The sequence below is a fragment of the Grammomys surdaster genome, unplaced genomic scaffold, assembly GCF_004785775.1.
Source record: "Grammomys surdaster isolate TR1022 unplaced genomic scaffold, NIH_TR_1.0 218, whole genome shotgun sequence".
NCBI lineage: Eukaryota > Metazoa > Chordata > Mammalia > Rodentia > Muridae > Grammomys > Grammomys surdaster.
This window is the reverse complement of record NW_021604663.1, coordinates 3385387-3411645: the sequence shown is the minus strand read 5'-3', so window position 1 is coordinate 3411645 and position 26259 is coordinate 3385387. Positions and strand designations below refer to the sequence as shown.

The 26259-nt window shown below is 46.9% G+C and overlaps 1 protein-coding gene and 1 long non-coding RNA gene across 2 annotated transcripts in view; one reads left to right on the top strand and one right to left on the bottom strand.

Annotated features, from left to right (window-relative positions):
- Nucleotides 1-21467, bottom strand: part of LOC114625477 — an 80629-nt gene extending 59162 nt beyond the window's left edge. The window contains exon 1 of the long non-coding RNA XR_003712085.1: nt 21407-21467. This is a non-coding gene — a long non-coding RNA (uncharacterized LOC114625477). The remainder of the gene's footprint in view (nt 1-21406) is intronic.
- The window catches only part of Igf2r (insulin like growth factor 2 receptor), a 65134-nt gene continuing 52933 nt past the window's right edge, over nt 14059-26259 (top strand). The window contains exons 1-3 of the mRNA XM_028772747.1: nt 14059-14192; nt 22388-22512; nt 23374-23472. Of these exons, the coding sequence (XP_028628580.1) occupies nt 14156-14192; nt 22388-22512; nt 23374-23472 (261 nt within the window). The 5' untranslated portion in view covers nt 14059-14155. The remainder of the gene's footprint in view (nt 14193-22387; nt 22513-23373; nt 23473-26259) is intronic.

Below are 26259 nucleotides of genomic sequence, written 5' to 3'. Positions count from 1 at the left end.
CATATACTAATACCCACTTGCTAACTTCTAACTAATTTTTCTGTGTTTAGTTTAATTGAAAGCTTAAATCTTTAAAGTTAGTTTACATTATATTAAGGAATATCTTTAGGTTCTGGAAGAAGAGTGACTTAAGAGTGCCTGCTACTGGTGCAGAGGATGTGGGTTTGGTGCCCAGTATGCACACCAGGCAAACTCTACCCACGTATGACTCCAGGCCCAGAGGATCCTGTGTGGGACCTGCACATACATACACACTCAGGCATGCACACATACACATGAAATAGTAGAATTTAAAGCTATGTGCTGTGTCTTCCCCTGAGTCTTACAGGCTTTAAACTTTCCATTTCCATTTTCTAGTTTTAACCTTCCTGGACCCACTGAAATGTACAGTCTTCCAGGGATTGTGCTTTAGATGTAGGTTGAGGTCCCCAAAGCTTCATTGTTGAAATTTAAATCCCTATTGTGAGGGATTAACAGGTAGACATTTAATCCCATATTGGTGATGAGAGGTGAGGCCTCTTGGGAGGGAGGGATTAGGATTAGATGGTATCTTTAGGGTGGGGCCTGTGACCAAGTCCCTGAGACTTTATAGGAGAAAGGAGACCATGCACACCACACAGGCACATGTGTATCCCCATACCTTGATGAGCGACACCACGTGTTCTGGAAGCTGCCATCACCTGTGTTACCCTGACCTCAGCCCTTCAAGAACTGGGAACCAGAATATGGCCTGCTTCAGTCATTTCTTTATGGTAAAATGTGCTGATAAAGCAATAAACGACTTTTAGGGGGTTTATTTATCTTTTCCACTGTGGCCAGTGAATGGAATTTCCCTTGTGGCCTGCCACCTAGTCAGTTGGAAGAGCCCTGTGTGTTTGGAAGAAATGGTCTCTATTTGGGTCAGAGTTATTAATTGTGCTGCCCAGCTGCCTCTGCCCTGAGTTATTCCTGTCCCACTTGAGCCTTGTCTTGTTTACTTTGTGTTCATGGCTCTGGGTTTGGATAGGGTGTGCTTATGGGCTTTGCAACTTCCCTTGATACAGACCCACAGCTTTGTGGGCTTTTTTTTTTGTTTTGTTTTTTGTTTTTTTTTGTTTTTGTTGTTGCTGCTGCTGCTGTTGTTTTGGTTTCATTTGTTTTTTGTTTTTTTTTCCTTTGTTGAGAAAGGGTTTCTGTGTTTCCCTGGCTGTCCTGGAACTCTGTCTACCAGGCTGGCTTCCCAGTCACAGAAACCTGCCTGCTTCTGCCTCCCAAGGACTGGGGTTAAAGGTGTGCGCCACCACTGCTCAGCTTTTTTTTTTTTTTTTTTTTTTTTTTTGAGACCTGGTTTCACTACATAGCCCATGCTGGTCTTGAAACTCATGATTGTTCTACTACAGCCCCTGGATGCTGGAATTACAATCAAGCAGTACCATGCCTGGCTTGCCCAACTCTTATTTTTTTTATCTTGGGCCCATTTCTTTTGGTTGTTGTCTTGTGTTCATGTTGCTCTTGACTGGCGGCTCCTGATTGTGCTCATTTTGGACATCTGTCGCCCTTGCAGCTGCTCAGGGCAGGGCTGGGAGCATTTGTTGGAACTTGGCTATAAATTGTCTTGGGGGAGATGAGGAATGGGTGGAACATGCCAGGGGCTGATCTTTCTTTATTATCCTGTGGGTCACCCACCTAGTAGTGCTGTTCCTGCCAGGAGGCAGCTGCTGGCTCCTCTTGATAGTTGGCAGAGCGTTGTGTGTTGCCTTTTGGCAGGCCATGTAAGTCCTGTCTGAGACAGCTGGATGATGAAGCTGGTGTCAGATCACCTCTGGGTCTTTTTTCCTCCTCCACATAGCTGCCTTACTTACTTTTTGAGACTGGCTCTCTGTAGCCCTAGACTTGTGATCCTCCTGTCTTAGTGTCCTGAGTGCTGGGAATACAGGGAGTACGGTGTGCTACCATGCCCCACTGGAAGCCACTTTTGAAAGTCACTGTCTTCTTGTTACCCCTTAGTGCCCCAAGACTTTCTGCCTCAGTGAGTGTTTGCTCATATGAAATTTAAGAAAGGGTTCTACTTTCTGAAAATATTTGAAGCTGTGGGTTTGTGGGTCTATAGTCCCACCTCACACTCAGTTCTGAGATACTGAGTTAGCAGATTGCAAGATTTCTCAGCACAAAACTTGTGGGCATGATAGGTGTGGGATGTGGGCAGGTGCCAGGGCAGGTGCCAGCGCCAGTGCCTTTTGTTGGGCTGGGCCCCGTGTCCGTTTTTTGCTTCATTCTATTTCCTGGAAGTAGAAAGAGGCAGTGGTGTGTGTGTATGTATATATGTGTGTGTGTGTGTCTGTCTGTCTGTCTGCCTGCCTGTCTGTCTATAGATCAGGATAGCCTGCCTCTGTCTCCCAAAGGCTGGAACTAAAGGCATGAGCCACCAAGCCCTGTGTTGTTTATAGGCAGGCAAGGCCTTGCTGACTTAGGTACCTACCAGTGGTTCGGGCTGTCTGGCTCCCTGGAGGTTGGGAGTGTCTGCTGTAGATAGCCCCAAGAGGTTACTGGGAAAATGTTCAGTCACTTCACCTTGCTCTAAAACTGGAAGCCAGCTATTGCTGGCAAGGTTTTGAGGTGCCAAGATTGTGTCATGTCCTATTTTTGGACTCTTACAGACCCACCCCTCCACACACTGTTAGTCCTCACAGTGGAGGAAAATCCTGTTGTCCTGTCCCCTCGGGTGTGAGACATCGGATCAGCCACTGACCTTTAGCAGTTTTCCCTTGCTCAGTTAGTGCTGGAGGGCAAGTTCCCTGGGGCCTTACTGATTCCCGCAGGCATTTGTGACTACTGATTCTAGCTGTCTTCGAGTAGGAGATGCCAAGGAATGTGCTTACAGGCCTGGCTAGCAGCTGCACATGTTTAAAACAGATGTGACCAGTGAAGAGTGGCCTGGGTGGAAGTTTCAAAGGTGGTCTTTTAGGTTGAGCCTTTGGATGTGTGCTGCCACAGAGCTGCCACATGGCCACTGAGCTTTGACCAAATGTAAGATAGTTCTAATTCCAGTTCTTCCCTCCTGTTTTTGGGCAACACCAGGGATTGAAGTTAGGGCCTTGGCATATAAGGTGGCAAGCACTGTGCCCATGAGCTGCATCTCCAATCTGTGTGTGTGTGTGTGTGTGTGTGTGTGTGTGTGTGTGTGTGTGTGTGTGTATTTATTAGAAACTTGGAGACAGGGGCTCACTGAGTCGCCTAAGACAACCCCTGAACTTGTGATCTTCCTGACTCAGCCTCCATTGCAATTGGTTTTACCAGTCTGTGCCAACAGGCCTGGCTGTCAGCTGCACATCTTAAAGCAGATGTTCAGTGTGGAAAAACTCCCTACTCCTCCGCCTGGCCTGCAAATAGAACAAGCCACCAAACCAGAAATGACACAGAAGAGGACTTCTTAGAAGTGACAAGGGCAGTACCCACTGAGTCATCGATGTTCCTCGAGCTCCCCCCTTTCACCTACCAGCTTACATGTGCTACTCTGTACCCTGAAGTGAAAGCCAACATCTCTTCCTGTTGTCTCTTAGGGGAAGCATTGTGAGCCAGTGGTGACATGAGGCTTGGCATCCCTTAATAATGTGAGAGAGGATTGAGGAGGAGGTCTTGGGAGTAAGCAAGGGGATGGGTCTGAAAGGGCTCGCCATGCCTGGACTCTTCTGTAAGGTGCTAACATAAAGGGGGTCTGGAAGGAAATGGGGGTGTGTATGTTACTGTATGTAATGGGGAGGTGCCTTTGCAGGACCCAAGTGTTGGAGACCAAAGGGTCAGTGTGGTGGGAGCAGCCTGATTAACCCCATGTTGGGGTGGGGTGGGGATTGGGGGGAGTGGACAGGGATGGGACGGGATGGACAGGAGAGATGTCTAGAGTTAGCTGGGGCTGGATCCCAGAGGTGACCATATTGACTTTGGAGCTATTGGAAATGAACTCCAGATTGGAATGAGGAGTGGCTCACACCTATAATCGTTTGGCAGCGGAGGCAAGTGGATCAACCTGAACTTAAAGGAGACAGAGACAGAACAAAATACAAAGTTCTGATTTGTTTGCTTTGGTGCAGAGGGCTTGGTGACAGTTCTGCTGCAGTGGGAAGTGGTCCATGCTGGGAGCAGAGGGCATGGCATGGGAAGCCTCTTCCTGCTGCGATTGGTCACTTGCTCTAGTCTCCAAAATGGGAGGTAGGCATGCTCCTTGACAGACAGCAAGGATTAAGTGATCATGTTTAGAAGCCTTGCAGGGAATGTCTCAGGTGTGTCATTGCTCAGGTGTGAGCCGTGTTTAAGTGAGGTACAGCTGTGTTCCACAGGATTGGGCCTTGGTGAGTTTCCCTTTGCCCAGTGGAGTTTCTTGCTGAGACCCTGGCATGATCCCAGTATCTACAGAGCAGGACTCTTTAGACAGGCCACATGGTGGTCCAGGTTGGCCTTGAACTCAAAGTAGTCCTCCTGCCTCAGTCTACCAACCTGGGATTGCAAGGATAAGTCCTGGTCTACCTACTTGGTTTTTGTGAAGATATTTCAATTTTGTGAAGAGGCATGTGTAGCCTCTGATAACCTTATTAGCATCAAGCCAACAAGCTGAGATGACTGTCCAGCAGTTAAAATGCCAGCCCTCCTTGTGGTCCGGGCCCTAAAGGAAGGACACTGGGGCCTTGATAGCAAGGAGACGTTTTGAATGGGTGTTCTGCTAGCAGTTGCCTTCCTGCATCCACACAGTGAAGCCTGTGCCTCGCACTGGCTTCTCCCTCTCCTTCTTTACTTTGAACAGTGTCCTGTCGCCCAGGTTGGCATTGAACTTAGTAGCCAAGGATGGCCCTTAACATTCGGCCTTTTTGTCCCCACCTGCCCAGTTCTTAGCTGCATGTCATTGTTCCTGGCTCATACTGTGCTGGGCACTATTGAACGCAGGGCTACGGGCATGGTGCTCATGCACTCTACATCCTCAGGGCTCTTCTTGTGGAGCTAGGATTCTGTGCACCACGTCCCAGCACACAGCTTTGTTTCTTTTTTTTTGGGGGGGGGGAGGGGTTACTAAAAATGACTTAGGGGCTGGAGAGATGGCTCAGTGGTAAAGAGCACTGTCTGCTCTTCCAGAGGTCCTGAGTTCAATTCCCAGCAACCACATGGTGGCTCACAACCATCTGTAATGGTATCTGATGCCCACTTCTGGTGTCTCTGAAGACAGCTCCAGTGTACTCATATAAATAAAATAAATAAATCTTTTAAAAAAATGAACTTAGGCTGTCACCCATTGAGGGGATGCCTGACCACTGAACTTTAATGCAGCCCTCTTTCTTCCTTGAAGTTAAGAATAAAGCAAGAGAGCATCCAGATCATCACTGTTTAGGATGAGAAAATAATCCCAGTTACAGGTAAATGCACCGATTCACACAGACACACGAACCCACGTGAAGTGGGCCTGAGAAGTCAAAGCGTGGTCTGCAGTCTGAGTGGTGGAGCTGAGTTGAGCAAATGCCACATTCTGGGAGGTTCCCGGTAGCTGTGTGTCTTGGAGGGCAGGTATTATTTGTTTATGAGAGTTCTGGCTCCTGTGTAACCAGGCAGTTCAGGTTTACCTGGCCACTCTTTGTGGTTGCAGCTGCTAGTGGTTACATTTGGATAGTTTAGGGTTGGGGAGGCTCAGCTGCTGGCCTGTCTACAGGCAACCAGGAAGAAGCTGTCTTTGTGGTCTGATGTCTTGTTGTCCTTGGTTGTGTTGTATATCATCTCCCCCAGCTGGTGTGTGTGTGGGGTGGGGGTGGGGGAACGGACAGGGGTGGGGCTGGGGTAGGGGTGGTGTTCAGGTATGAAGTGTGTCCCCTCTCCCATGCAAAGCTTTATGTTTTTGAATCCTTGGTCTCTAGTGACAGATGAAGTCACTGTGAGGTAGGTGGGTTATCAGGATCTTGATCTAATCATGGGAGTTATTCACAGAAACATTCATAGTTTTATGGCATGCCTGGGAGAGGGCGGCTGTGCTGAGGTGGTGCCACAGTGGAGGAAGGGGATCATCAGGGCCCATCTTTGGAGGCTGTCTTGTCCTGGCCTGCCCGTGCGTTCTACTTTACCTTCTTCCTTGTGGTTTGTGGCTCAGTGAGGTGAGTAGCCTCACCCATTACATAACTGTTGCAGTGATGTTTGGTCTCAACTTAGGCTGTAGCAATGGGGCCAGCTGACCATGTACTGAAACCCTAGAAATCAAGAACCAAAGTAGCTCTTTCTCACACGTTTATCACAGCCATGCAGAGGCGAACACTGTGTGCGTGTGTGTGCCATGTTTCCGTGCCTCTGGAGTTGTAGCTGGAGCCCAGATGCATTAGCATCCTGGTGGGTGTGGCACTGACAAGGGTCTGCCCTTCCCTCCCTCTCCGCCCACTTCAGTGTCATGTGGGGGGTTTCTTGGAGGCCTCAAACCAGCTTGTCTTTTTTTTTTTTTTTTTTGAACTCAGATCTTAAGCAATCTGAATCCTTGTGCTAGATCACAGTGCTGTGTTCCTCATTTAGGTTCCTTCTTATTCGTGACCTTTTGGGTTTGCTCAGTTTGTGGTCAAGGAAGTATATGAATTCCACTCTGTGCTTAGGCTCAGGTCTGTGTGTTCTTCCACTGTGACCACGGTGCCTTTCCAGAGGCTCCTGGGCTCCCTCTTTCTCACCCTGCCTTCGCTATAACTCCCTTGTGATGTGACTCAAAGACATTATCAGGCCCTGGTTGCCTGCCAGCCCTGTCGCTCAGCCTCTGAAAATGGAATGAGGTGTCACAGTTGATTTAGGGGTTCATGCTAGATCTCTCTTTACCCAATTGATTCCTGCTTTCAGAGCCTGTGTAGCTCTCTGGGAAAGGCAGACTAATAATGCCGACACTCCCATACACACCTTTTCTTTGTGAGCAGACTTCATATCTTTATCCACAGTCTTGTGGGTTGGTTAGAATAGGAAGTGAAGTACTTCCTATATAATCCTGGGCCCTGCTGTGTCAAACTCATGTGTTTCCCACTGTCATCGTCTGGTCAGGGTGAGTCACACTGCCAGGCCAGATTTTTGTCTCTTATAGTACACAGCCTACTCTTCCTTACTTGCCTTGCTGTAGGCCCACTAAGGACCCTATCTTGTCTCTTCCTGATTTCTCAGTGGAGACCAGTGTGCTGAATATGAGCTGAAACACTGGTGCTGAGGAAGAGTGAGCAGGTTAGAGCCTGCATGAACTGCTGGAGGACTCTGGTGTGTGAGTCCGAAGCACAGCCACATTGGAAGTTTAGGTTGAGTCAGATTTGTGCTCACTATGGAGTCAGAAAAGCACCTCCAGATAGTTACTGTACAGTGTTTGTATTTTGCTGTGTGGATCACTAACTTTTTTTTTTTTTCTTTAAAGGAAGACAGATTACAGATGCAAGTGGGAAGGTCAGGAGAGAACCTCTGCTGTCAGTCTTTGCCTTAACTCTAGCTGTGACACGAGGTCCTTCTGTTTCTCTCTTGTGCACACCAGGCCTCAATCTCTTAAAGAGGTGCTGAACTAACAGACTTTTGGTTTTAGGTGGGTTCTGGGGATTATTTTTTTTTAAGTATGTGTGTGTAGTTTTATAATTTTAAAAATACTTAAAACAATTTATTATTTGTTGTATATGTATTGTGTGTGATATCTTGCTTCCCATGGCACATATGTGGAGGTCAGACAATAACGAGAAAATTGCTCCTTTCTACATTGAGAGTTCTAGGGATATAACTCAGGTTGTCAGCCTGACAGTGAGAGTTACTGTTTGTTTTGTTTCTCTTGGATATAGACTCTTGGCTTCATGGCCAGGTAGTGCTGGGATGATAAGGCACATACACTCACTGTAACTGGCCTCATCAATTTCACAGACTTTAAGGTTTTAAAAAACGAAATCCCTTCAGGTTATGCCTGTGTCTTTGGGGTTGGTTTCATTACTGTGAAGAGACACATGGCAACTCTTATATTGCCTTGCTTGACAGTATGTAAGTTGGCAACATCTTTGAGGATATTCTGAAATTTAAACCAAATAAGGTTAAGGTGGGACCTTAGAGCCACCGTTGAGGCACAGGTGGCTTGAAATGTGTAGGCAAGGTCAGGAGAGGGCTGTTGACTTGAGACTGAACTGTGCTGCTTTTTCTAGTGAGGGGTGGGCTCAGCTCACGTGCTTTGACACTTCTGTTAACCACTCCTGTTGATGGTGTTTCAACCACCACACTCATTTTAAAATCAGGGATAGCCCATCAAATACCTAGCCATGTGTGACTTCTGCCTCTTTCCATTTCCTACTGGACCTGTTGGTTTGTGTCTGGTGCTCCCAGATTACCGATGACTGTGCTGAGCTATATGGTCCATTCAAAGGAAAGGCCCTGAGAGCAGCAAAGAGGATGCAGTCTCTGCTCAGAGTTCTACCAGCTTAGACCTGAAGTAGCCAGGCCGGAGGGAGGAGCCCTGCTGTGGGTCAGCTGTCTGAAAGCTGTGTGTGCTTTTGTAGTTTGGCATCTAGGCCAGGACACGAGGAGCCTGGTCTTGAGCACTAGGTGATATGGGCCTGCATTGTTTTCAGGGTCTCCCTCAAGGGGCTCAGCCTCTCTGAGGAGTTGCCTTCTTCCAAGACCCTCATGAGCAAGTTTCTATAATTCAGATGTCCCTATAAAGGGATGATTTAATGTGTTACTGAATAAAACAGTACTGTGCACTGCTGGCTATGAGATAAAACAGGAACTTGGAAGTATCCATGCCACATCTGCCATCTTAATAATGGTTTTGGGTGTTGTGTGAATGTAACAAGGTTAAACTGTAAAGTTGTAGAGAGCTTTTCAGTGTTGTCATTGAAACTAAATATTTTCTGGAAAATTTAAAATATATTAAAAATGTAGACCAAATGAGACAGTTGGCCCAGCAGTACAGCTCTTACCCTTGGGGCTCAGCTATCCTGGATTTTTTCTGGCTTAGCCACTTCATAGCTGGGTGACACTGGGTGAGGGCATATTTTTCTGAGCTTTGGGGGTTTGCATCCTAAGTGGAGGGATTGAAGAGAGTTGAAGATGGAGCAGTTAGTCACTGGGGTAGGTGTCACTTATGGGTTAGTGCAGAGAGGAGCCTTGTACATAGCCTGGTGAGGTCCTTATGTATGTTAGTAGGAAACCAGCTCTGTAATGTGTGGCTGTCCCCTTAGCCTGGTTTCCTTTAGAATGTTTTGGTAAGTAGTAGTCCCCTGGAACTCAAGTGCAGGTGACCTTCAGAGTAGCTGTGGCCAGAAAGCTCTCAGTGGTTTAGACTGAAGAACTTAGTTGAAGAAAGGAGTTTCTATGTCCTAGAACCATCCTGTTTTGTAATGTTTTTGAGACAGTCTCATATTGCCTAGTATGATCTCCAACTTGCTATCTTGCTATGACTCTACTCCCACATACTGGGATTACAGACGTACCACTTTAGTGTATATGAGGTACTTGGGATGGGAACTCAGGGCCTCTGGATTAGTTACTTTTGTTGCTTTGATAAAATGTCAAGACTAAAGCTGGCTGTGGCTGGGAACTCTCAAAGCCTGCCCCCAGTGACAAGCTTCCTTCAGCAAGGCTCCACCTCCTAACGTTCTAGCACCTGACCAAGAGCGCCACTAACTAGGAATCACATGTTCAAATACATATGCTTATGAGGGACGTCTTTCATTCAGACCACCATATCCTCAAGTAAGCCTTAATACCAGCTGAGCGATGTCCTCAGCCGAGGATGGGCTCTGTGTTTCCCTGCTGGCTAGGGTTCTGGAGGCAGGAGTTAGATTCCAGAGGAACATGTGTCAGGACACAGACACCGTATGCTAAAGATCCCACTTGTACTGTGGCACGTGGTATCAAGAATTGCAGCTTTTCGAGGGTGCATGGTGAGGTGGGAAATTGGGGACTTAGCTTGCTCTAATTTACTTCCTTTCCTTTTTTTCTTTTTGAAATGATGTCTTCAGCCCAGACGGGTCTCTCAGTGATGCCCTTGTCTGTGTATCCTGCGCCCTGAGACTGATGCTCATGTTCAGAGCCAAGGTTTCTCCATGGAGCTTAGTGCCCAGAAGGGTAGTTCAGCTACAACTGGGTATTCTCATTTGAGGAGAGTGACTGATTTAGAAATGGTGGGGCACACTGTGTTTCAAGTTGATCAACTGGATCCCTGGGCCTTGCAGGTTCTCCCTACTCCACCTCCTCACTGCCCATGGAGGTCCCTCAAGTGAGATGGAACTCAGGGAGGAGCCAGGGACCAAGTAAACAGTACTGTGAGCAGTCCACAGGACTTCACTCCTGTGCTGTAGCTGTGCTGTTGTAGCAAGTCTGCCTGCTACTTGGGTGTGAGTGGAGACCTCATGCTCGCACAGCTGTGTGAGCTGCTGGCGGGTTTCTCAGAGCAGCCTTGTTTGTTAAAGTTAAAAGTGTTGTTTTCCCTGCCTGCTTCCCTCCTCCTTCGCTTGTGTAAACTTGAGTAACAGTGAATTTTGGGGTCTTTCAGCTAAAGTGCCTTACTTGCTTAGCACTGAACTGTTGTTACAGGATGGAATTTTAATTTTGGCTATCCATATTTGCTTTAAATAGAGAATTTTTTCTAAAAGGCTAAATTTCATACCAGTTTATTACCCTTTAAAGATGTAACTGTACACTTTAATTAATGCCCTCACTCTTGAGTTCTTTCATGTGGTCATACTGATTTTTTAGCTTTTTACAAATTTCATTTTAAGAATGATTGCAGCCTAGGCCGTTTTGGCTGCTTGGCCTTTGGTATGCCAGGAAATTTACAGTCATCTAGTTTGTAATTCCAAATGTGACAACTTCTAATGTTTACTTTTGCTTTCTTTTTCTTTCTTCAGACAAGATCTTAACTATATAGCCCTGGTTGTCCTGGAACTCTCAATGTAGACCAGGTTGGCTTTGAACTCAACAGACCATCAGCTTTTGAGCATCAGGATTAAAAGCATGGACCACTTTGCCTGGCCTGAAATGGGTTCCTAGCTAGTCCAGGCTGGGCTCAGCCTCACAGTGTAGCCAGGGCTGTCTGAACTGTTGACCCTCCTTCCTTCATTGCCTGGTGCTAGAATAACAGGCCTGTACCACTGCACCATTACACTCGGCTGCAAATATGCAACCCTCTCCTTAATAAACATGGCATTTCTTTAAGAGAATTGTCATGTATTTCTATTACTCGGGGTTACTGTAAAGTAGTTTTAAAGTAGTAGTCCAGGGCACATGTATCTACGTGTTGGCTCACTTTCACTATTCTGCAGAACTAATTAAGTATTTTCCCATGAGGTTTTGGACACATTGTTTCAGTTGCCTGATGGTGCTCAGGTGCCAGGCATGTTGAATTGTTTTAAAGCAGCTGCAGTGTTTGCTGGAATTAGGCTTTCTCGAGTGTTAACAGCCTGCAGGTCATCAGGTTTCAGTTTAGAAAACACTGCAACTGTTTCTTTGCTCTTGAGTGATGTGACCAAGCTGAGCTAGCGCCCCGCCCGCACCCCCCAGGAGCTCTGGGTCAGTTTGATGGGGCTGAGGGCCTGTGCCTGTGGGGGAGTTGAGGGGGGCGCCTGTAAGCCCTTAAGTCAGTTCCAGAGAAAGTCTATTCAAGGACTTCAGTAGGTAATAGGATCTGCCTTCCTTATGCACATCATGACTTTCATTTTGATTTTGTATGAGACACAAATAGAAAAAAGTACGCCGCCTTCAGAAAGCAGCCTTTCCTTCTGACTTCTGCGCAGCTCCTTTCACCCTTTTCATTTTTCTTTTGTCTGCCTTTCTTTAGATCTGATTCTCATTGCTAACTTCTTTCTGTGGTACGGGCAGGTATTTCAGTCATTGGACTGGGAGGAGCGGAGATGATGACAGGTCAAGGTTTTCAATCAACTGACTGCCAGCTTGGAAAAACTTAATTACAGGCCCCCAATGAGAGTTTAGCATTTTCTCAATAGAAACATACTAATATCCTGCAAATAACTAGCTAAAAGTTTAGGAAAAAGTTTGTAAGTGCCGGAGCCTTCATTTATTTTAAATGTATTAAAACCTCAGGACAGGCATGGCTTCTGTAGCCTCCACACCTGACTCAGTCCTGCAGCTCAGGCCAAGCAGCTCTCCTTTCTTCCCTCTGCCCCTGAAGCTCTGCTGCCTTGTTTGTCAGGGCTCAGAGTGAGTTCCAGTTTAGACTTCCCAGGCTGACTTAGCTGTGCCGTCTGTCTGTCTGTCATCTTCTGTAATGTGCCTGCTCAGTTCCCAGCAGAGCTTGTCCTGTGTCCTCCTTCAATTACTTTCCTTCCCTTACTGGAATAGGCCCTGCAGGGAGCCGGGGAACTGGTGCCATTTTATACGTCCTTGCCTTTCTCAAAAAGTACTTAAATCCTGTAGTGGGCTTTGTAACCCCAGTACTGGGGAGACATAGGCCGAAAGACATTTACAAATTCCAGGCTCCCCCCAAATAAAAATAGTACACACTTGAAACAAATTAAGTTTCCTGCAGCCCACCCCCAATCCCCCTAAGCCAGAGGAAGAAGAAACAAGGCTTTATTGACGGTTTTCTTTGGGTCAGCTAGATTGCTTGTGATTTTTTTCCTCTGGCATAATAGTCCTGGCTCTGGAGGTAATCAGTCTGTCAGAGTTGAGTAGTTCCTGCTTTAAAGCCTGACATCACCCCGAGGCCAAGCACTTAAGTAACCGGTTTTTCAGGTTTGTTGTATCTTAGTGGCCACAAATTCCTTGGACCTGCTAGATGCTTGGATACAGATGCTTTGGGGTGGAGTGGGGGAAGGGTAGAGGTCTGCTTGGGCTCCGGATCTAAGGTTAAGTGAGTTGTCTAGGAGCTGGTGGTGCTGCCTGGGGAGTGGACTCTAGCCAGGGAGGGAGCAGTGCCTGGTAGCTTTGGGGACTTCTCTGGGTACTTGTGTGAGGCCATACTCAAAGAGCCAAACGTGATCCGCTGGGAATGAGTGGGAGCTGGCTCACTTCCCTACTTTCTGGGTACGCTTATCCCAGCAAGTCTGGTTTAACCTTTCAAGAAGCTTTGTACCCACTCTCTTTTCTCCTTTTCCTCTTGCTGAGGAAATGAATCCCAGGGAAGAGTAGAGGATTAAGAATAATTTACTTGGGGTAGAAGGAACACACCTCACTGATTTTATCCCAGGTGATGAGGTTGCTGATAGCTCTCAGAGTGCCTTGTGCAGAGCTCTGTAGTGAGTGAGCCTGCACTAGATCTTGCCTCATCGTGAGGCAGATGGCAGTAGCATGGCTGTCACGTCAGGACTGTAGTCTGTGCTAGAAGCAGGCCTGCTTTACACATGACAGCTAGTTTCTTAAAACAAAAGAATAACCCTGGGACTGAGGATGGAGCTCAGTTGGTAGAGTGCTTGCCTAATGTTCAACTAAGCCTGGGTTTGGTCCTCAGACCATATAAGTCTAGGTGTGGTGGTATAAGTCTGTAATCTCAGCATGCAGGAGGTGGAGGCAGGGGTATCAGAAGTTTCACCTGTCTCAAAGCTTGAGAGTTAAAAACAGTCCCATGGAGGGACTGGAGAGGTGGCTCAACAGTTACCCTGGCTGTTGTTTTAGGAAACCTGGGTTTGATTCCTAGCTTTCCCTGGAACCTCACAAATGCCTGTAACTCAAGTTCCAGAGGGACTGACACCTTCTGGGCTCCTTGGGCATAGTATATAGGTGGTGCACAATAGACTTGTTGGCAAAACATCCATATAGATAAAATAATGATAATTCAAAGCAAGCTAATAACAGTCATTTGGGTCTTCAGCACTCTGGAGTGACTGGACCAGGCCCACTTCACACACAGTGTGTTCTAGTACCTGCTTAATGGAGTTGATGTTCTTAGAACAACAACGGTGGGGTTGTGTGGTCTGAGGTCTTCCTAACCAGCTGCTACTGCTTTTCAAAAATTTTTGCTGCATTTGACTTGGTATTTTTGGTTAATGGAAGTACCTTCTTATTTGTAGTAGTCTAAGCAAATATGGTCAGAATGCCAGACTAGAGAGAAGCTAATTATTGTCAGATCAATAACAGTGACAAGCTTTCTTTCTTTCTTTCTAGTTACACATGGGAAGCTGTTGATTCCAAAAATAATGCAGTTTATAAAATCAACATCTGTGGAAGTGTGGACATTTCCAGGTGTGGGTCCACAAGTGCTGTCTGTATGTGTGACCTAAAGACAGAGAACTGTCGGTCAGTGGGTAAGTAAAGCTCCTGTATCCGTGATAGATACAGCTGTGCACACAGTGTGTGTACAGTAGTTAATGTAGTGTCTAATTGTGGACATTTTCTGAAACAGCACTCTGGCTGTTTGTCCTGTGAGTTCAGGATTCTGTGGGGTCAAATGGAGCTGAAACTGCCAGGTGGTTGTGAATCCCCAGGCATGGGTGCTGGGAGGAAGATCGGGTGCTGTGCCCACAGAGCCACCTCTCCAGCCCCTAGGCATTTTAGAATACCTTAAAAAAAAATAAAACCAGGCTGTGCTTTCACTGAAAGCTTTCCACCTCTTCCACATCCAGGTGACTTTTATAATAGTTAAAAATGGTAAAAGACAATTTAGGGCAGGCAAGATGCTCAGTGGTTAAGAACATTATTGTTCTTCCAAAGGACGCGAGTTTTTTTTTTTTTTTTTTTCCAGCACCCATGTTGGATGGCTCACAACTGTCTGTATCAGTTTCAGGTGTCGTAACAACAACCTCTCTGTTTCCCATTGGCTACCACATGCAGGTGACACACACAAACTGAAAAAAATTTATAAGTTTAATTTGATTTTTCAATTTGAATGTCTAATATGAGATAACATAAGGTTATTTCCATGTAGTGAGTAGCATACAGACAATAATTAGGAAGGATTATCGGGTGGGTGTTGAGTATGGAAAGATGTTTTCTACCTGTATGGTTCTTCTTTCTCACCTTTAAAAAAAATGTCTTATTTTGTATGTATGAATGTTTGCTTTCATGTATGTCTGTGTACCACATATGTGCCTGGTACCCTTGGAATTCAGGAGAGGGCATTAAGTCCTTGGGACTACCATGTGGGTTCTGGCAACTGAACGCAGGTCATCTCCCTTCACCTCCATTTCTTGTCCCTCATGATCTCTTGGGGGAAGAAGGAAGGACTGTTGTCCTTCCTTCTCACAGTCAAGGACAGTTGTTGGACTCAAGCCCTCCATTTCTTTTAGTTCAGTCATTCTTGAGTATACTTTTTGAGGGTCAGGACCCCTTGGTGAGGAACAGCCATGCCAGACTCCACTGAGATGGGTCAAAGCAGATGTGCTCAGGAGGGAGGGGGCTCAGATGTTTGTGGTCAGCTTTGCCCAGGGAGTGGGAATAGTGAGGTTTACTCATAATTAACAGATTAATCCAGTAAAGAGCTGAAGGCAGCCATAGTAGGTTATGAGTTGGGTTGATGGTACATTAGTCACGTCTCATTTTATTCTTGACTTACACCATTAAACTTTCTCAGAGACAGTTGTGAGCTTTTTTTTTTCCTGTTGATAACTGCATCCTTTGCCATTTTAAAAAATGTTTCTTTTAAAAGGGGGGCCCAAGTTATACTTTAAATTTGATTTTAATCATCTTTTTGTCATTAAAATTAGGAGCATTTAAAATATCAACAATATCAATATCTAAAAATTAAGTTTGCTAAAAATGGACTAGTTTTCCAGTAGTTGTATTAACAGGCAGATCAAAAACAGGCAGAGTAAAATAGAGAAACTCATGTTTACAGTCCTTGTAAAGCCATGGCTTTAGACTTCAGTAGTACATTAGTAAATGGTTCACATTTAAATCACATTTGTGGTTTCACAGTTTTGACAGAAAAAACAGCTCTTACCTCAAAGGCACTAAGAGAGTTTATAATGGTGCCAAATATGAGCGACCAAGGCCTGGGAAGACGGTGCCTATGTTAACCTCAGGTTGACGTTCCCATGTGGAAGCAGTAAATCAAGACAATAGAGACAAAAAGCATGGGTGAGCACATCAGAGAAGCAGGGTGCAGCAGAAGGTCTCAGATGTCTCCTGATAGCTTCCTTAGCCCATCCAGTGCTGGCAAATTGGGTTTTCTTAAGTTAATAACGTCCAAAGGTTAGGTCTGCTGCAGAGGTGGCTAAGGAATGGTTTTGTTTTTTGTTTTTTTGGGGGTGTGTGTTTGTGTGTGTTGATGCTGAGGCTAAAGATAGCCCCTAAAAGAAATTATAACTGGGCTGTGGGATAGGCAACATGGCACACTCTCCATAGTCATACAAGTTTGTTAATTAGTAGATCAGTTTATGGGGAGAGATTCTTTCCAGGAATTCATGATTGCAGCTGTCCCTGTTGGCAAAGCACCACAGTTCATGCTGGGGTGGGTGGAGGTTATAGAGGGTGGAGTTAGTTAGGGCAGGTCGTATTTATTTATTGAATGTTATGAGCTCAGGAAGGCCCATTTCAGGATCTGATATAGATGGGCCTGAGCTGTGGGCAGAACAGGAGCCACACAGCTGAGTAAGAAACTTCTGGATCCTGTCAGAACTTGTGTAACTGTACCTACCTGACGGAATGGAAGGGACAATGGAAGTACACAACCAAAATTTACTTACTGACCACATGGTTCCCTCCGTGTAGTTGTTTGTGCTCCATAAACCATCTGACCTAAATCTTAAGTGATTAGAAGTTTGTTTTTAGTCTAAGCTAAGTGTGCTCTAGGACATCTTGGTGGGCCTTGTAAGAAGTGAGGTAAGAATACTCCATCTTGAGAGGCTGAGGCTGCTTATTGAAACAGAATGAAGGTTAACTGCCTTTAGGGGGGCTGAGGTAAATATGCATACCACATACGCACACCACTTGCACACACAGCTATCAGGAAGTTACAGCTGTTTTTGTGGTTTAACTGGGAGCGGGGTGAGCTGTGTTTTCCATACCTAGCATATTGTTTTTTTGCAGGTGGAGGGATAGGTAAGACTGGGTTATCTCCCAGTACAGCCTGACTCAATTCCTCATGGCCCGAGGGCATTTATTACCCAACATCCTGACTCAGGAGGCAAGGGGGAAAAGTTTCTGGGGGACTGCTTTCTTCTAGGCCTTAGAATCCAGAGGTTGGCTGTCATGGTCTCAAAGGTGGTGGGGGCGCATTGACCTTCCAGGTTGTATTAAGGGCTGGTACCCTTTGGCCATGAAGAGTTTGGTGACCCTCTTGGCAATAAAAACTTGGAGCCTTTGTTGGAGGAACTTGGTTAGACAGCTGAAAAGGCAAGGACCAAAGAGTAAAGCTGTAAAACTGAACAATTGGGCCTGCCATGTGGTCCCCAAATAAATAGTCCAGGTATCTGAAGCTTTTTTCTCCTCTCTCTCCTAATAATTGTTTAGCCTTTTCCCCTGCTGGGCTGGAGTTTATCCGAGCCTGCAGTCTTCCCCTAGGAAGGCTCCCCTTCTCAGCTGTCATTACATCTAGTGCTCCTCTCTCCTGGAGGATTGCTGTAGCCAGGGAGTGTATTTGATTTTGTAAGGTGACTACACTTTACTGTACTGGGATCAGGTATTTCCTGATCTAACTGGTCAGTTGTCTGTGTTGGAGCCATCTTGCTGTTGTGCTGGTGGCTGATGCCCCTGTTGGATCTTTCCCAGATGGACAGGGAATAGCTTAGAGTTTCTCTTTCTCTGGCTGTTATGGACAGACAAGATATCTGTAGACATCCTACTCCGGGAACATCTAAGTCCAGGGTGAAAAAGACTATCCCCTGGGGTAGCAATCATGTGAGTGTTGTCCTGATATGCACATAAGTCCCACTGTTACCTTTGCTTTGGGAACCAATTGGGGACAGTTGGTTCCTGGTCCTGAATTCAGTTGGCCTCCCCAGCTGTCCCAGCCAGGGGTCCTGCTAACAGGGTTTATATGTTCAGGGTGGTGTGTCTCAGGGTGAATGCCTACCCTACCCTACGATAAGTTATTTGGCTGCCCTCAGACAAATCTAGGAGTCCTTCCCCAACCCTGGATCATAGACAGCAAGAGATGGCTGGAATTTGCCAGTGGTAGTGTTTCTATGAGAGCAGTATTGAGACTAAAGAAGGGGTGACTGTCCTTGTGGTGTCTCAGTCTTGGTTTTTGTGCTCACAGGAACAGAAATGGTTTTTGCTTCTAGAGACAATTGTAAAGTTTGTAGGAGACCCGTTGCCCCATGGATATATAAGCCCAATTTGAAGTTGTGGGTACCCCACGTGGAGGGTTTTTTCCTGGGCAACTCTCAAATTATGCCATTTTTATGTCACCCCCTTCCTGTATGGGACTCAACTGCTTGCCCCTTTGCGGGTGCCTCTGCCTGTGCTCCTGGGCTAGCAAAATCAACACAATGGTATTTGAGGAAGGACTAGTAGGTGTCTCCCCATACACCCTTAAGTTTTCAAGGGACTGTAGGTGGTCATATTGTGGCCCAAGAGAGGTATTGGCCCAGGTTCCAATACCACTGGAATGAAAAATTGCAGTGCTCTTGTTGAGGGCATAATTGGTTGGGATCCAGGAACTGGGTGGCCCATAGCATAGTGAAGCTGTCCAAGTTAATTTGGTGATTATTCAGTCACAGGAGGTTAGAAGTGGAAGAAGGCTCCAGACAGGATGGCTAACTCGGTTTCAGGGAGGGCCCTGGGCCTGAGAGGCAGATACACTCAGGCTGTATAGTGTTGCAGATGATATGCTCATCTGGACCAGAGTGAAGGGCTGGAATGTTCCTTGTAACCAAAGGATATCAAGTGTTTTTGGAAGAGCTGAAGTGATCTATACTGGGCCCATGGCCAGCTATAGGTCTCTCTGTATTGCATCCAGGAAAAGCAGAACTTGGAATGTACTCGGGGGCATCTGGGGTATGTGGAAAGGGGGTGGACAAAGAAGTCGGTGATTATTCTTCAGTGATTGATAGGAACCAGGAAGCCTGTATATTATGAGCTTAGAGGTATGGAATGAAACTGTGGGAGAACCTTCTTGAGCCTGGAAAGGTAGACAGGGGTTAACATTTAATTTTGTAGGGGCAGGGGCAAGTAAAATGACTTTTTGGGGACCTGCCATTTAGGTGTTAGGGAGGAGTGGAATAGACCTGAGACATACCCTATTTGGATATCAGGGAAAGAGGCGTCATGTGGGGGAGAGTGTAGGACAGCGTCTTTACTCTAGGTTTCTCTTGCTGTGGTGAAACACCTTGACCAAAAAGCAAGTTGAGGAGAAAAGGGCTTATTTGGCTTACACTTCCACATCAAGCAGGGCAGGAACCTGGAGGCAGGAGATGAACCAGAAGCCATGAAGGGGTGCTGCTTATTGGCTTGCTATCCGTGGCTTGCTCAGCCTGCTTTCTTATAGAATCCAGGACCACCAACCAACTCAGAGATGGCACCACCCACAATGTACCTTGCTCAGCCTGCTTTCTTATAGAACCCAGGACCACCAACCAACTCAGAGATGGCACCACCCACAATGTACCGGGCCCTTCCCCATTGATAACTAATTGAGAAAATGCCTTACAGCTGGATTTCATGGAGGCATTTCCTTAACTGAGACTCCTCCTTCTCTAGTGACTCCAGCTTGTGTCAAGATGACACAAAACCAGCCAGTACAACAGGGGGTGGGTGGGAACAATGGCCTGATTGATTTTTCAGGGTTTTGTACTGGGTAATAAGAGCTACTAGGCTTTTTAGTAACTGAGAATGGGAGTGTTGTGATGAGAATGGTGGGTTGTTAAAAGAGCTGTTTGTAGTAGTCACTCAGCAACTGTAGTTGGTGGGGTAGCACGTGGGTGGTAGGAGCTAGACAATAATTATTGGTTCTGGTGACAAAGGCAGAAGGGTCTCTCCAGGTTATGAAAATGGGACTATTATGGTTGTATACCAGATTATACTAGAGGAGAAAAGTAGACCCAGGCATAGGCTGAGAAATGCCACTGAGAGGTGGAGGGTACAGGTATGACCGGACAGATAGTTCATCTCCATTAGCCTCATTGTCTGCAGCTCAGACAAGCCTTGGGTTAAAGACACTCCTTAGCACAATGGCCAACTTGATTGCATCGAATACAACAACGGCCCCTCGACCAGATTTGCGCTGAGCCAGCAACAGATAACAGGAAACCTGAACCCTTCCGTCAAAATGTGCTCCGAGGGTCTAACCCTTTGAGCTTTCCCCTTTGTACAGAATGTAGCACCTTCATGCATCCCCGAGCACAATCTGGATAGCGCAGAGCCTTCAGAATCCTGTCCCCTAGTGGGGCACCTTCTCTTGCACTGCCAATGAAGAACCCTAATCTTGTGCATGGCACCCTCACGGCATAGCCAGGAAGCGCCAAAACCTCCAAACCCTGCCCTCCCTTCCTGGAGCGCGGCACTTTTGAGCGCGCCCCTCCTGCAACGTGGCACTTTTGAGTGTGTAGCCCTGATCACAGAACCCTTTGAATCCTCTCCTTTTTGTAGCTTTGCACCCTCAGGATAGTTCGGAACCCTCTGAGCCTTCCCTTACCCTGCTCTCACGCAACTCGGCACAACCAAAATCACCGCACAACCGGAATCGCACAACCGGAATCGCACAACCAGAATCCCGCTAAAATCCTCCGAATCCGGCACCCTGTCTCGCGCAGTGCCGCAAAGCCCTCAGAACTCTGCCCTTGTGCAGCTTTGCAACCTCAGGATAGCTCAGAACCCTCCGAGCCTTCCCTTCCCCTTCCCTTGCCGCAGCTTGGCACAACCAGACTCACTACACAACCAGAATTGCGCTAAAATCCTTTGAACCCTCGGGCAGCGCTGCGGTGCCGCGGAACCCTCCGAATCCTTCCCTCGCGCAACTCGGCACAACCCGGCACAACCGGAATCACGATCGCGCTAAAATCCTCCAAACCCTCGGCAGTGCAGCACCCTGGCTCGCAGTGCCGAGGAAGCCTCCGAACCCTCCCCATGCCCGCAACGCGGATAGTGCAGAAATCTTCCGACCCACCCCCCTCCAGCAGCGTGGTGCCCTAGCACGAACCCCCACCCCCACCCCCACCAACTCGCGTAGCACCCTCGTGCTCTGGATTGCCCGTAACCCTCCCCTCCCCTCCCTTCTCTTGCTGACGCGGCATGGCGGCAGCGCGGCTCTCAGCTCTCCACAGGCCCTCGTGTAGTTCAGAACCCTCGTGAGCAGCGGGGCACCCTAGTGCTGAGTCCTCATGCAGCCCGGAAACCTTTACCCTAGCGCTGAACCTCGCGCAGGGGAACCTTTGCGCAGCCTGAACTCCTGGTTGGAACCCTCGAGCTGCCGGATCGCGTGGAACCCTTGCCTCTCATGGAGCCCTCCCCTCCTCTGGAGCCCTTTCTTCGCGGAATCCTCCTCTCACGCGTGGAATCCTCCCTTTGCAAGGAATCTTACCCTCACCTGCAGAATCCTCCCCTCGCATTGCCGTGTTTCACGCGCAGAACCCTAGCTTACCTCGGCTCCCCAGGATGTCTGCGTGGTCGGCGGTGCTGTGCGTCCTACTGCCCGCTAGAGCAAGGAGGGATAGATATACTGTTGGAGCCTCGGCAGGGGGTGGAGATTATTAAGTTCCGCCCCAACTGTGTCACTTAATCCCCCTCTGCTCAGCCCAACCTAGCCAGGCTCAGGCTCCTCCTCCTGCTCCAGCCTGGAGCTAGTGCTTCTGATGACCTTACAGCCCTGGAAGTGTTTCTATAAATTGCCTGCTGAGCAAGTTGGAAAGATTTGGAGGAACACCAGAGAGACCAGATATTTCAGGCAGACTTGAGTAGCATATATTATGGTTATGTTTCAGGTTTTTTAAGCTATTGTCTGATTAGCTCTTGCTTGCCTCGAACTTACACAGAGAGATACATTTCCCTCTTTCCATTGCTTGGATGCAGAGTATGCAATGCCACTCCTGTGAAGGTTTTTGTGACCACCAAGCCACCAAAAGGATAGTTTTACAAGAGATAAGCAGGCAGTTCTCTTCAACACGACTCAGTTGCCAGTATTGCTTCAAAATTTGAGACTTACAGTTTATTTTAGGCACATTTAAGCAAAGCACAATTTGAAAAAAAAAGTTTCCTGGTTTTAATTAACTGAATCCCATGTGCACAATAAATCTTTACTTATGGCTACACTGAATCTTTTGTGAGGTTCAAGTGAGTCTTCCATACAGATAGATCCTATAGATTAAGGAAACAGGCTCACGGGAAGGGTCTGGGGCGGCTGCTGTGGCCTGGCCATACAGAGATAACACAGAGGTCACCAGGGTATTAACCACCCCTGCTCCCAGCCTTCTGGGCTGGAAACGGGTTATCATCTATTCTCCCTTTGAAGAGACAACCCTGCGTGTTTAACATTCCTGGCTTGCCTAGTGCTTATCTGTGAGAGAAGAGCCTATCTGCCTTTATGTTTGTTCATTGTGTGTTCATTCTAATCCTCTCCAAACAGGTGACTCACTTTTGAGAAGTTCAGCCAGATCACTCCTGGAATTCAACACCACTACCGGCTGCCAGCCTTCAGATTCTCAGCACAGGATCCAGACTAGCATTACATTTCTGTGTGGGAAGACCCTGGTGAGTGGGGCCCTCAGCATGCTCCTTGTTAAGAACACTCTCCCCTTCTGGTGTTCTTGTTAAAGGAATTTTGATCCTGGAGGAATAAATGGCCAACTTCCCCCCACCCCCCACTTTACGTTCACATCATACTACCATCCAGAATCACCAGTTAAGTGACTCTTAAAGATGGTTAGAACTGGAGCAAAACTTAAGTTAGAATGAATGTTAATTTTAGATCAGCCTATTGCAAATTGAGATCTTAAAAATCTATTTGTGGCAGCATGAGCCATTGAGGTCATGTTGTAGAGAACAAGCTAGCTGTTGATTGTTCTTAAGATGTTGGTATTCACTGTAGGAGAAGCAGGACTTGGAGGTAAAAACCTTGGTCTTTCTCATGGGTTGGGGAAGGTAGACGTTAATTATCGCTGTGCAGGGGTTACCTAGAGTTAACTGATCTAGTTGCCAGAAGGGGCTGTCTCAGGGTGGGATCTGGTGAGTCTACCCAGGCTCAGATGCACATGGGCTCCTCAGGGACCTCCTTACAGGATGTATGAAGTCATACTTTCTGGCTCTGATTTTTGGTGTTTTTTGGTTCTGAGACCATTTGGCTCTTGAGAAGAAGGCGAAGGATTATTTCCCATGAGTTTACTCTGCTTGTGGAATTGGGGCAGCTGGGCAGTCACTTAGACAGGATGTCTGGAGACTCTCAGCTCCCAACTTTTCTGTTTGGGAGACGTTCTTGGTAACCTTGTTGAAGTAAGGCAGTTAATGTTTCCTCTTGTTGCACCCTTATTTTCAGTAGATTTTACAATGTTTTACATTTAAAAACAAACTTGTATTATTGAGTGGTATGTTAACATTCTCTTTTTTAAAAAATAGGGAACTCCTGAATTTGTAACTGCCACAGACTGTGTGCATTACTTTGAATGGAGGACTACTGCAGCCTGCAAGAAAGACATATTTAAAGCTGATAAGGAGGTAATGGGGTTTAAGATGATTTGGGCATGACATCTACTCTGGAGAGCTTGAAAGTCAGAAAGGGTGTGAATTCCAATGGAGAGGAGGTGGGGAAGATTTTGGAGGAGCTGGAAAAGGGAAACTATAATCAGAATGTATCATAAAAAAAAAAACCAAACAAACCTATCTTCAATAAAAGAAAAAAATAAAAAATTAAAAAACCTCTTAGAAAGAAGGTTGTTACTGTGAGAGGGAAAGATTTGAATGACTTAGTACAGTCTCTTGAGGGGAAAGTTTGTTTCTGTGGGTGTGAGGTTTCTTTTGCACAGAGATACTATGAGATTTAATTGTTAGAAACTTCTAACAATTAGCCAGCTTCTGGTGTGCACAGCACAGTCTGTTTTGGCTTTAGGTTTTGTCCTGCACACCCTTGGGCCTTCAGGAGCCTGACTGTTTGATCATTTTCCTCTTCACCTGCTCCCTACCCATGAAATATCTCACTTTGATGATTCTTTTTCTGCCAGTTTTCATTGCCAGAGTCTCATGTAGCCCAGGTAGTTCCAGACTTGGTATGTGGCTGAAGATGACCTTAAACTTGCAATCCTTCTGCCTTCATGGTGTGATTAAATCATGACTGCCTACTCGATAGATTTAGAATTACCATGGAAGTAAACCTTATGGGTATGTGTCAGGATTTCTAGATTAGATGGATTGAGGTAGGGAAACAAATCCTGAGTGTGAGTGGCAGCATGCTTCGGGCTGGCTTCCTGGAGTGAGTCAGAGCGGAAGTGAGCTGATAGCCAGCATGCTTCCGTCTTGCACTTCCTTGTGGGTTAAATGCGACAGTGACCTCCTACTCCTGTTCTCTGCCGTGAGGAACTGTGCTCTGAAACCCAGAGCCAAAATAAATCCCTCCTTCCTTAAGTTGCTTCAAAGATGAGAAAAGTAACTAAGATACGCTGCCTCCTGAGTGTTAGGATGGCAGGTATGAGCCTCTGTTCCTGGCTGTGCTCTAACCTTCACAGGCGTCCTTTCTTCTCAGCCGGGGCGGGGGTCGGGGGGCGGGGGGGGTGGGGGGGGGGGGTGGGGGGGGGGTGGGTGGGGTGGGTGGGGTGGGGTGGGGCTGGAAAACCTGTTGAACAGAACTGTCACAGCTCCTGGGGACAGGTTTTTCCTGTCTTCCATTCTTGACATTGTCACCTTGTTTTTTCTGCTACTGGCTGCCTTTCCCCTGGCCGGAGGGCTGCTGCTTGTTTTCCGTCCTCACAGCGAATGGCTTGATGCCATCTGAATGAATGTTTCTGTGTGTTCTTGCTCGTGTAGTGATACTGATTTGTGCGATCTGGAATCATTGGGCTTGCTGTTCTTTTTGGCTTTTTTAAATGGTCTGGAAATCATTCCATAGCATAGGCTTCTGAGTTCAGGAGTTATCAGTGTCTCGGTTGCTTTCGACTTCAGCCCAATTAGATAAATTAGATAACCCTCTTGGCCACCATTTTTCTAGTGTTTAACTGGAGTTCGTTGCCTGCTCCTTGCTGTCACAGGTTACTCCACCTCTACTGTGTGTCAGGTAGACTGTTTGGCTGTGTGGAGGAGGCTGGCAGCCCTGTAAGAGTTTGGCTTTTGCTTCCTGAGTAGTAAGGACCTTTTAAAGCAGGGAATATATGTTCTGGTTTTTGAAAGATTGATCACGTGGTTGTGAAGTCATGGGCTAGGAGGAAGATCAAAGCTGGAATTGGGGGACCTGTTGGTAGCTGTTGGGCAAAGCTGGAGGTGACAGGAAGTGAAGACATGAAGGACTGACTTTGAAGACTGACAGAACTAGCCACCATTTGGATGCGGGCCATAGTCAGATAGTCATGGTGTTTGAGTCCAGGTCACTTGGTGGTCTTCCTCTCTGCACTGACTGAGATGGAGGGGGCATGCTGTTGGGAGAGACCATAAGCACACTTCAGTATTTTGAAATGACTTCTGTGTCCAGGCAGCAGTGGTGGTGGTGTGGCGAGAGCAGTAGACCTTCAGATCTGGGTCATCTGGCAGGTATTTGAGCCAGTCACATGGGCAGCTAGGGATGACCCCCAGAACAGTAGGATCAGGTGTAAATTTGGGAACATTCTGTGTTGTTATTATTTTGAATTTTATTTATTGTGTGTGCATGGTACGTGTGGGTGCAGTGTCATGGTGCGCGTGTGGAGAGCAGAGGACACTGCGGAGTTGGTTCTCACCTTCTACTCTTTAAATTCAGGCCTTCAGGCTTGTGTGGCAGGAGCCTTCCTACCAGAACCACCTCTGTATTGAGAATCAGAAGGGTGGTGAGGGGATATTTCCAGGATGGAGTTGAGTCAGCAGGAAACCAGGTGTCTCTGGACAGGAATTCAAAGGAAAGGGGAATGAAGGCTTCAGGCTATGGTCATAAGACCAGGGCAAGCCTAGGAAATGAGCTTCAGATCTGGCAACAGGCAAAGTCAGCTGGCAGGTATGGCTTTGGTGTGGTGAGGGACAGGTAAGAGGAGACAAAGGTCAGTGATGGTTCAGGAATTTTTCCCTAAGCTACAGAGATGGGAAGGTAGCTGCGGGAGATTCAGGAACTAGAAGAGATAAGTCAACAGATGTTTGTTGCTGAAGGAAGTGGTCTAGGACAGAAAAAAGAGGAGGTGATGACAGACATACAGCCTTAAGAAGGGGAGAGAGACCTTGGGAATGGCATAGAGAGCTGAACTGGTTTGTGAGACGGTCTCTCTCATTCACTGTGTAGCCCTGCCTGTTTAAACTAGGTTGGCCTTGAACTCACAGAGTTCCTCCAACCTC